The 12,529-nt window shown below is 37.9% G+C and overlaps 1 protein-coding gene across 8 annotated transcripts in view; it reads right to left on the minus strand.

Moving 5' to 3' along the window:
• The window catches only part of kif13a (kinesin family member 13A), a 188,081-nt gene that overhangs the window by 98,529 nt on the left and 77,023 nt on the right, over positions 1-12,529 (minus strand). For all 8 annotated transcript variants that reach the window (XM_052017039.1, XM_052017037.1, XM_052017038.1 and 5 more), the window contains 2 exons: positions 5,305-5,397; positions 3,179-3,359 (listed from right to left, as the gene is read on the minus strand). In XM_052017039.1, coding sequence (XP_051872999.1) covers positions 3,179-3,359; positions 5,305-5,397 — 274 coding nt within the window. The remainder of the gene's footprint in view (positions 1-3,178; positions 3,360-5,304; positions 5,398-12,529) is intronic.

Genomic DNA, 12,529 nt, shown 5'->3' on the forward strand with positions numbered 1-12,529 from the left:
CAAGGATGAATTAAAATAAGATTTGATTAGAACAGAGCCACACCCAAGTTTGATTCATTGTTGCCCGCTACTGATGAGGACCCACTTTCTCTGGAGGCTGGTGAGCAACCACCAAATATCACTGAATACATGTGGACTCTAGCTAAACAACCAAGCACAGAATATCATGAAAGCCAATGATGGAATGAGATCACTGAACACAGAGGAAAGTCTTCAGCTAGCTCAGGACACTTCGACATCGTGTGCCTGCCAAGTGCACACACAAATTACAAAGAAACCAAATTCCACGCTTCCCAATGAATCTGGAATGCATTTTCAAGCCTTTCTTGTAACAGGAGGCCAAACACGTGACAAGGCAGTATCAAGTGAACCTCCAAAGGCAATCAACAGATTTAGTGGTACAGAAAAATTGTGGGAGAATGTGAGAGTGGATGGTGAGGGAAGAAGTTCTGCAGACTATAGCTGGCTCTCCTGATGACTTTCTTTAAAAAAAGATAAAAATACAAACATCAGTCGCATTCTTTTGCGTCAATGAAGGACATCGTTTTTCCAAGACAGTCCATGGCTTTCAATTGTTACAATTTATCAAGCAGCACAGCTAAGTTGAATTGCACTGTTAGTGATAAGGGGTTCCAATATACTGGAAACTGCAGAAGGTTTCACAATGCTGAACTAAAAGATTCATTATATACATCATTCAGAACAATTTTTCTCTTTACTTTTGATCTGACCTAATGCAACATTACATGAAGATTAAAACTGGGCATGTTGAAGGACAAACTGCATTTTTCAAGCTTTAACAGCTCATAAAAACTACATTGTTCGCACCTTGTGAATTTTAAAACATTTCCTGATGACTTAACCACAAATACAAAAATGGATAAGCCTCGTGGCCTGTGGCTTAGGAATTTCCTTGCCATTTTCACAATTATGCAAGAGTTTGAAAACAATTAACGTACCACTTAAAAGGACAGGGTCACCTCCAAGCCACTCACAATCCTGGAGCTACTTTAGTGGTTATAATCTAGTTTGTGGCAGTGTGAAATTTCAGAAGTTGTAATGCACAAACAGCTGACAAGACTTTCTTCTTTCAGGAAGAAATAAAGACCGTGGATGTACTGCTTCATCGGACACCAGAAATAAGAAAAGTTTGTCACTGTCGAGCCCATTTCATAACATTTCAACATTCCAAAGCATATTACAGCCAATGAGACACTTGAATTCAGGTAGGAAAGTTCACAGCTCCTATATTTACATGATAATAACATGGTGACCTGATTGGCTAAACATCTGACAGGACACCTGGGATTACTCCACAGTTCTTCTTTTGAAATATTGCCATCAAATCTTGTACACCCATCTCAGAGCTCAGACAAGACGTTGATTTAACATCTCTTCTGATAGACTGTATTACTCAGCACTTCCTTGTTCTCGACTGAAGCATCAGCATAGATTGTTATGGTCAAGTCTGCGGAGTGGGACTTGAACTCACAATTTACTAACTCAGACTAGAATGCTACCAACTGAGCCATAACCGATGCATAAAATCCACAAGCAATCCCGAGTGCTCTACAGGCAATGAACGACTCCTAAACAAAAGTATAGTCCCGATAGCTAACCTGCAAAATCCTCAAAATATTCTTGACTTTTTATCCAAGTAAGATTCTCCTGGTATCTTCCTTAAACATTCTTGACCATTTTTAATTCATGCTGCAACAAATCTTGAGGCAATTTTTGTTTTAAAGGGAGAAGTATTGGCACCTCTGACAAGACAGGCATTTACTGCCTGTCATCAATTGCCCCTCAGATGATGGTGGTGAGGCACTTTCTTGGAGGTAAATGCAGCAAGATTTTTGTACATTGTTAAGTCCTATGAGAAGGAATTTTGACTAGAACAAATAACTCCATCCTCTCAATCAACATGGGCACGACGGTTCAAAGGGACTGTTCTGTGTTGTATAACTGTTTCTAATACTTTCAAGAGATGCTAAATCCATGCAAGTGAATAGCTGCATCCCCGGTTGATTATCTCACCTGAAAGAGTCTCACCTGCAAGTTAGTAGCACAATGGTGCAGTAGATAGTGCTGCTGCCTCACAACTGAGTGTCTAGGTTGAATCCTGACCTGTGCTGTCTCTGTGGTTTGTATACTCTCCCTGTGACCACTCGGATTTCCCCCGGTGCTCCAGTTACTTCCCACATCCCAAAAACAAGCTGATTGGTTGAATAATTGGTAGTACAGTAATATCCTTGATTCATTTCATGAGCATGCTTTGTGTATGAACAACTATTAAAAATGCAATTCAATCCATTATTCTAATGAGATGACCAAGTCAAAGTTCTCATTCCCAGAGAAGGGAGCTTTCATAAATTGATTTAAAACATGTCGTTTCACCTCAAAAATGCTAGAGTGGATTGGTGAAGATAAAAGAAAGGTCAACTTCCCAAGAAGAAAAATTAGAGAGCTTCACCAAATAGGTCAATAATTTCAATAATAAGGCTGTGGAAACTGATAAGAACTCGTGTTTGAGTAAGGTGATAAAATTAGCCTGGAGGTTTAGAAGGGAGCATGAACCCAATCTTCTGAAGCCTGACAATCTGTGGACATGAGGGGGTTGGGCAGGAGAACAATAGGATCAGATGGAAACATGATACCCCAAATAATGGAAGAGTCCGGCAACACATTAACAAAATATCACCATCACATGAGAAGTGTATCACAGAAAAAATAATGCGAATAACAAGCCAGGTAAGTTGAGAGCGTCGAAGCTGGGTCGCTGACAGCATTTAAGGAGTGTCTAGATGAGCACTTGAATCACCGAGGCATAGGAGGCTATGGACAAAATGCTGGGAGATGGGTATCTACTGGTCGGCATGGATAGGTTGGGCTGAATGGCCCGTTTCCATGCTGTATGATTCTATGACTCCAAGTAAACATTTCAGAACATTCACTGAAGCATATGGGTTTTGGAATCAAATGCAGGAGCATGCGTAAATTATCGCTACCAGGACACCCAACCAAACAACAAGTGGCCAGTTCAACTACCAGACAGCAATATGAATGTGCAATAGATACTTCAATAGTAAATAACTTTTCAGTCTTAAATGTGAGGTAGGTTACATAATTCCTCAATGAAAATGAATGACAAAAGCAAGACAATGTCTCAGTTTGTACTCACCCTTTTGGATCAAGAAGATCGCGAACCTTTTCATTATAGATCTCCATATATGACACTTCCACTTTAAATGTATGGGATTCATTTTCTTCTTTCGAGACTCTTCCAAACAATGCACCACAGAGACGAGGTATGAGGCCTGGTACATCAACACTGCCCATCATTGAGAAAGACTTTCCTGAGCCTGAATACAAATATTGTAAAAGGGAAGAGTTATGCTTGGTGCTGAGAAGTATTTATTTATATAGCAATTTTTCACAATTGCAATTGAGGTACACATTTCCTCTCAGACATGGATCCAAAAAAGAAACATTATATAGAGGGAATTTATAAATTTACACCAAAAAAAAACTGTTGCTTGAAACCTCAAAATTTACTTTTAACCTTCTTTCTCCATTCACCTGCCCCATCATTCCCACCCACCAACCCACTGGTACTCCATTTCTTTCCTTTTAATCATATCCAAGTGAACCACCACATTCTGAACTTGTAGGAACTAAACCAAAAAACAGGTGACATGCTACATATTAGAATTTTCGACTTACTTTTATTCTCATTATATATATCTGACTTTAATAACAAAATAATCTTCAATTTATCAACAGTACACAAGGTGGCTGTTTGGCAAACAGAAGCAAGAAATATAGTAAGACCTCAGGAAGACAAAAGCAGAATAAGCAACTGGCTGGCAGGTGGAGCTTAATGCAAATAAATATAAGGCAACCGAGTTTGGGAGGAAGCCCAAGGAATGGAAGAGTAACCAACACTTCAACACAATGCTGAAGAGTAACACCAGAAACAGCCTGAGGTTCAAATAATAGTTCTTTCCAAGTTCAAGTGCACATTAATAAAAATCTTGGAAACACACAGTAGATCAGGCACCATCTATGGAAAGAGAAACAGACTTAACTTTCAGGTCGAAGACCTTTCATCCTCTTGAATTTTGACAAAATACTACAATTTCTATGAATGTCACAAATAAAATGTTTAAAAATAGGTGCATAAATTTCACATGTATGGACAAATATGAACATATTATTGTTTAGAGCACAAAATGCTGCATGCCGTTTCAGATGGCCATTGCAGCAAGAGCATTAAAACAACAGCAGTATATGATATAGATTTACCAGGATGATTACAGATATGGGAAGCATCTGCTATGTGTCCTTTTTAAAATTAGTTAATTAGTTCAGGCAAGTGCAATACTGTTTCCAGAACATTGGCTCAACTGCATTTTCTTTGAGCCTACATCTGTGATGCTGGAACTGCTTCTAATGAAATGAAGAAGGCCAGAGAAATATTAAAAGAGACCTGTTATTTTCAAAAAACTGTCTTGATGGCATGAACAGGATAAGACTATTTCTTCATTTTATGTTAAGTTGCAATTAAGGTAAAATATTCACCAAGTGATGTCATAAGAAATCTATTCATGTAAGAGGATTCTGGAGCATGTAATATTTGGCTACGGGTTGGTAATATTTGGTTGATACTGAGGCAGCACGGTAGTGTAGCGGTTAGCGTAACACTATTACAGCACCAGTGACCCAGGTTCAATTCCGGCTGCTATCTTTAAGGAGTTTGCACGTTCTCCACATGACTGCGTTGGTTTCCTCCGGGTGCTCTGGTTTCCTCCCACATTCCAATGACGTATGGGTTATGAAGTCGTGGGCATGCTATGTTGGCGCTGGAAGAGTGGCGACACTTGCAGGCTACCCCCAGAACATTCTACGCAAAGATGCATTTCACTGTGTGTTTTGATGTACATTTGACCAAGAAAGAAATCTTATCTCATCTTTTCTAATCCTATGCCCAGGACAGAAATAAATTTGGATACGTATTTGAAAGAGACAAAGACACTTTGGCATTAACAAATACTGGAGCAGTGGGATGAATTCTGGATTGCTCTAGCTAAAAGCTGGCACAGATAAAATAGATTTAAGATCTCCTGCTGTGCTGACAAATTGAGAAGTTTGTACTTTTTAAAATCACATAGTTAATAACGGACCATTAAGGTGGATCACGAGTTTCTTATCAATGGTCCTTCAATTCCAGCAATAATGAATAATGTAACTTAACTTCAAACCAATTGTTCTCTTGCAAATTAATCAGTCACCTGTAGTACATCTTACCTGTCTGTCCATAGGCAAAAATACAAGCATTATATCCTTGAAATGCATTGTCAAGTATCCCTTCACCAAGGCACTTGAAAACCACCTCTTGACCTACAGCAGAAAGAGTGCAAGAAAAGTTGTTAAGACAGGAAAGCAATGCTTTGAATGATCTCCCCCTCTTCCTCCGAAACTGTTCGATCAATCAGATCGGATCTCAACTATCTCACTCAAGTTCTGTACTTAAAGCACATCTGCAGACTCTTTTCATAAAGAACATCACAGCGAAAGAAAATTCCACTAAACCAGGATCTGCAGATGTACTACTCATCAGAAGCCACTTAGGATAATTAATTGTTGCCTTCCCTTGGCGGTGAGTATGGCAGCCAGTTCAAGGACATTACTACTCTATCGCCTAAATTATTTATGATTTATTGGTTGCTGTTGGCATCAATGGCTTATTATTAGAAAGATGGCGGTTTTATTGTAAAGCCATCAGGAGAATGGATAATATTTATCACAGCTATTTAAGCAACCATGCTACAGAATGACAACATTCAATAACGACAACCATACAATAAAACTTCAATTCATTTTATACACTGATGTCTCCCTGGAGAGCATATAATAATAATAATTAATGACACCAGATTCATAACAGTTCCATTTGAACAGCATGTTGTGGTTAAGGGATGGCATATCAGTGTTACTCAGAAACCAAGGTCATGCAACAAATTAACATTACTGTACTGAAGTGTTCAGATAGTTTCTGGAGGTTTTAAAATTGTATCCACTGGTACAAACTCATCTTTTATTCTTTTTATTTCAGGCAGCAAGATTTTGTTCTTGCCCCAAATCAAGGAATGAACACCCTCTTCTGCAAAAACTGATCAAGTTTGCCTCAAATTCGGTTGAAAATGAGCCTGGTCCAGAGTACAAAATGGTTGATAGTTTTGCATAGGTTAGTACTGAAATGGCAGGTCATTAGGATAACTAAAATGTAACAGAAAACACAGATGTGGACCATGTTTCCTAAGAATCTGTAATATTAGATCCCTGTCAGACCTGACTGGTTCTTGGGTGAAGCTCCATGGCCCAGAGAAGCTCAACAGAGAGGGAGCAGAGGAGGGAAGGAGTAAAGGATGTTGCAGAATTGGCAACAGTGTTGCTCCAGTGTTTTCCCAGATCACAATGCTATATCGCAATGTGCAGATGTTGAATTCCTGTTAAGATGGTTGGACAACTGGTCAAGAGATATTAATTTTGTCATGTTGCTAATTTTACTAGGTTGTCACAATAAATGGGAATGCCAAATACTAAATAATCAGCATGTACTCCCTCAACTCTGAAAAAGGTTTGTTTCACACATACCATCCCACCTCTGAACTGTATTTACACATAAATTACAGTAAAATGCTGGAAACACTCAGCAGGTCAGGTCAGTCTGTGGAAAGAGAAATGAAGCTAATTTTTGAGCTGGAAGACACTTAGTCAACTCCGAGGAAATGGCTTCAACCTGAAACATCAACTATTTTGCCTTCCACCAAAGCTGCCTGACCTGTTGTGTTCTTCCAGCATTTTCTGTTTTATTTCATCTGCGGTTTTTTTGATGATCATTTCCAAGACTTGCTAGAAACAGATGCCATTATAAAACCGTGCTCAGGCCATTCTGTTAAACAAACGTAATTGTAATAGGCACACTTGAATATATGCAGACTTTCCGAAGAAAATACCAGAACACATTTTTGGTTCACATCAGCGTATTCCTGCAACCACAACTGATACACAAAACATACCAAGTCAACTGCCTTCAAAATGGTGCATGCACAGTGAGAGCACTTTAGGATTTGACTTTCAGTGATTTTAAGGCATTTTAAAAGAGCACGTCTTTGCATCACCATCTGTAAATGTATACTTAAATGTAATGAAGTAGGGCTAGTGCGCAGGTCCAAATAGTGCTTTTTTTCCTCTTTTGCATGCTGCTGCTAAATTTAAAATTTAATCCCAAGACTATATTCTGCCACTTTGTTTGCTTAGCTTTGGTACTCAGTTCCACCTAGGTTGGTTACAAACTATGTAAACTTGACTCAAATTCCTCATTTACACCTCAGTGAGTAAATTAACTGCTAGCTGTGGAATTAAGCCAAGCATGTCACCCCTACACTTATAATATTCTTATACTGACTTTGGAGCAAGATTCAGAGTTAATTTTCCAATGTCACTTAAGGCAGCAATAAAGCTGGTGCCTTTTTGTATCCCAAGGCTAGTCAATGGAAAACTAACTACTATATCCCTTCTCAAATGTCATTGTTGTCAGAACATGCTTACAGGAAAGTGGAGGCATGTTCAGGATCAGCTACAAGCCATCATCCCCATCAACATGAAAAACTGTCAACCGTCACCAATAAAAGTCACATATTATGGCACTGTTTTGGCTACCAAAAATATGAATAAACCTCCAATGTATTACAGAAAGTATTTCAATTGTCATCATCAGAAAATGATAAGAGGTGGCAAAACTCCAATATATTTCACTTCCAAGCTAAGCAGACCTCGACTTCACAGCAGAAATATTTCTCCAGTTCCTTAAAATCAGTTATTACTAAATTCCTGTTCCAAACATACACATTTTTTCTTTCAATTAACAGCAAGCTCTGAGCAGCAAAGATATACCTGCTTAGAACCAAGGTTTAGTTCCTCACCAATCAGAAACTATTGTCCAATTAGTTCGAGTTGGATTTAAGCACAAGTTACAAGCTTTGAAAGACTGTGTTTTAACTCTGTCATATCAAGTTACATGGGTTCTGTCCTGTGTAAAATAATGAATTGCCTGACTCAGCAGTCTTATGCTTAAAGTAGTTAATGCTGACCAACTTCAATCAATACCATTTCAGCTGAATATTTCATATATGTGTGCGAAGTCCAACAGACTAACTTACTTATGTCAACAATTTTTGCTGTAATTTACCCATATTCCAGTTACACCAATTTTCCACATTTAATGGGGAGTTCATGGTAGCAGTGTTGATAAGAATAAATGAATTTATTTATATACAACATTTTACATCCTCAGGACACACCAAAGTCCCCCATAAGTAAAATGAATTTCAAAGTTACTTCTTTGGGTGTGAATATGGCATTCCATTTGTGCAGAGCAAATTTCCACAATTGTCAAAAACAAATCTCAAAAAAAAATACAGCACTCTTGGTATTGATTTAGCAATCAATGTTATTTCCCATGGAATCTTGTGTTTCAGAAAGATAACTTCTCATTCTTCTAAACACCAAAGAGTATATGATTCCTCATTAGGCAATCTGCATCACAGAAATCCAACCAAGTGAAACTTCCTTGAATTTTTTCCTCTGGGGTGAGGAGTAGTGGTGAAGGAGGGGTGTGGCTAGAGAATGCCACAACAATTTTTTCTTAGAAAAATTGTAGACCTCTGTTAGAAAAAAAATAACAAAGTTTAACCTATTTAACAAAATTTTTTTCTAAATGTATTAATCAGCCTGGAAGTCAAACTGATTAAATCTGTCAGTGAATTTGAAATTTAAAAAAGAAATAAATCACCGCACTCACAGGAATTGTAAGTGCTGACAGAGAGGGGTCATATACAGAAAATTCAACGTTCGAGTAGAAAACGTGAAATACCAGATTATTCACCATTCTTCATTATAAAATACAGTTGTAGCCCAATCACATTAATCTAAACATGTGATCACTTATCTTTGGGAATCCACATACTCTCTATTGTGCTCAGCGTCATCCTATGGATGGATGATACATCAAAGCTGCTAACTTTCTTATCAGTTCAATGCAGACCTAAATAAATTTTGACTGGAATCTACACTTGTCACAATAATCACCTTTTAACAGTTAAGATCACCTGCCCTACATAACTCATTTCCACCCTATCCAGAACTGCACAAGTCTATCACATGGAGGCTCAAAAATGAAAAGCATAAACAGTTGCAGATGCAATTTAAAACCTATGAAATGGATCAGTGGAAATTCATAAAATTTAATAAAAATATTCATTTAATGATGCAAGAAAGAATCCACCTCCAGCACCACCAGCTAGTGTTCATCTTGAGGCAGGTAGAGAGAAGCAGAGGGAACAGAAAGCAGAGGAAAGATAAATTAAACTCCTTGTACCAGATTTTATTTATGCAACATCAATACCAATTCAAAGCGAAGTCCTCTGAGGGGTGCGAGAAGAGAAGGGCAGTACAAGTCAAGATAACATACAAAAACTCAAAATACATTGTAATTAGCCCAAAGGTTTACCAGTAACAAACAAGGACAAAATGGACAGTCAACATTTCCCTCCACAGATGCTGCCTGCTCCTCCAGCATCTTGTTTGTTGCTCCAGATTCCAACATCTGCAGTCTCATGTCTCCAAACGTTTACCAGTTTATTTCAGTTTACTGTCAATCCTTAGCTAATTGAAGTGTTATTTTGTCTAAAGAAACACATACAATGCTGGTAGTAAACCCTGTATTACTTACAAGTCAGGTCATCAATAATTCTAACTGATAAGTGTCAATATCTCACCATTAACATACATGCACTACCATTTTATCATGTTGCCGTTCTACCACCACTGATCACCCTCCCTAAACTCAGCAAATTTACCATTTTTTCTTCTTCTTGACCGGCAACTAGTAACTACAAAATATTTTGTCAAAACAAATCCCCGTCTATAGATCACTAAATGAAATGTGCATGCCTCTCAAATGTTTTTCACATGTCTAAGCAGCATGAAACTACTTGGATTGTAATTCTATTGAATTACCTTAATGTAACTGAAAGCGATTTTTTGCTTTCTCCTAGTCAACAGTTTCTTTGCCATCCTTTATATAAGCAGTTCCTCCAGTTCTTTTTTTGCTTTCACTTGATGTTACCAATTTCCAAAAATGAAAGAAAAAGGCATCAAATTTTCTGGTACCTTATGCTCAACTTTTATTTTGGTACAAAGAAAGATACTCAAAGATGGGTTCAGTACAATTATTCACTTAAGTAAAGATAGATGTGCCAGTGGATAATGGTTTCTGTCTCACTCAGGTTACTACCACACACATCTGTTCCAAAGATGCCATTTGTTAAATCTGATCATTGATTTGGCATTTATGATTCACTGAACAGCAGTGAGTGTCACAAACCTAAAATTATTTTGGACAATTTAGGCAAAGTAATAGTTGTGTCTGAAGAGCACTGTAAAAAATCTGAAATCTGCCTGAATTACAATTGGAAGGAAACTTACAATTTTGCCAATCAGACAGGCACAAAGCCTAGCAGCTTAAAATGGAATGAAAGTATAGGATGTCACATCAGGTATGGGTAATCAGTGACCTTTTCCAACTAAATTACATGTCATTAGGATGGCACTCATCCTGGTTAAGGCTTGAAGTTTAACAGCTCATGAAACAAGTTTAAGAGAATATTAAAATGGAAACACACTGGCAAGAATAGTGGATGAGTACACACCACCAACCACAGAGAGGCTTGTTTGTACATATGTGTATTATTTATAGAACTGAAGTCATGGAGGGATCTGAAAATAGGTTGGAGAATATTTTAAAAATCATGTTACTTAACTGGGAGCCATGGGGGGGTCATGAAGCATGGGGCTAATGGTTGAAACTTGGTGCAAGTCAAGGAATGAAACAGATATTTGAATGAGATCAAGTTTTTGAGGAACAAGACAAGGGAATCTAGCCAGGAGTGTATTGGAATACTCCACTTTAAGGATAACACAGGCAGAAGTAAGCAGAATAAGTTGAAGCAGGGGAAGAGTCAAAGAGCGGAAAAATGGAAAAAGCCAAGAGGGCTAAACAGAGAAATAAAGGCCCTGGTTACCATCTTGCAAACGCTCTCATATGTAAACTATGTACCAGTGGAATTTGCACCATTTCTGTTTCAGAATAGGAATAGATCAGGTGGTCAACTGTGTGGAATGGGTAATCTTCCAGAACTTGAACTGATGTATACTCAGAAACCTCCTCACTGAGGCAAGTCACATACCACAAAAATTTGAGGAAGTTATGGAAATTATCGATAAAGGAAGGGCACATGGTGTGTGGTATTTGGCCACAAATGCCTATTATTCAAATTAAGGTGCAACTTATTAAAATGCACTTTGTCTGAATCTCTCCAAACAGGTTTCCACCCATATCTGACAGCTTATGATTGCGCCAAAGCTGATCTATCCTCAAGACTCCTCATCTCCAGCCTCAAACAAGGCTGACCGTGCATCCTACTTCCAAAATCTATCCATCATTGTCCAGCTGGGTGAGATAGTAGTTTCCTGGTTTCAATGTTTTGGTTCTAATCATAGGCTGAAGTTACTTGCCATGGCTTCATTTCACATAGCTGTACTGTTACCTCTGATATCCCTACAGTCTCATCTTCCCTGTGTCTCATCAGTATGCTGCCCCTTGGCAAGAGCATCTCAAAGCAGAATCAGCTTCCAGACGTATTGTAACAATACTCAGTTCTACCTCTCCATGACAAAGACTTGTATTAATAGCATGTGTTTTTATTTCCTACACAAGTGGAAAACACTTCTAGGTCTACACTATCGAAGTCTCTGAATCTTATAGACCTCTGTAAGGACACTCCTCAGCCTTCTTTCTAGGCAATGGAGTCCAAGCCGCAACTGCCCACAACATGAACAACTACATGCTAATTCCTTCTCAAAATTGTTGCAAACTGAAGAGTACTTCAAAATTTTAACATCACTCACAAATGTTACTGATGATTATTACAGATCCCTTCATTTTTGAGTTTTTTGAGTTTTTATTTCAGTCTAGATTTTGCTTACTATGGAGAGACTTTCAAATTCCATCATAGCATAAATTTTTATTCCAACTTTTCTTCTGTTATTTCTCCTCATTTTATTCTTCACATCTCTAAATTCAATTATCGATAAAAATAACAAATTGCAAGAACACTGCTAAAAGTTGCTTTATCAGAAAGACATTAAGACTGTTCAACATCAAGAAACAACTTGCACATGTCCAGCACCTTTAACAAAGTTGAACATTCGACAATTATAAAATAAAATTTGACAGGTGCCTAAATACCTCATTAAAGAGGTAGATTTTGAGGAGCATCTTAATAGAAAAGAAAGGTGGTCTCGAGATGGATTTCCAGATTTTACGTTCTGGACAACAAATGATATGATCATCAGTGAAAAGTGGAAAAAAACACAAACAGAAATCAAAATTAGACCACAGCAGGCT

The sequence above is a fragment of the Pristis pectinata genome, chromosome 5 (assembly GCF_009764475.1).
Source record: "Pristis pectinata isolate sPriPec2 chromosome 5, sPriPec2.1.pri, whole genome shotgun sequence".
Classification (NCBI taxonomy): domain Eukaryota; kingdom Metazoa; phylum Chordata; class Chondrichthyes; order Rhinopristiformes; family Pristidae; genus Pristis; species Pristis pectinata.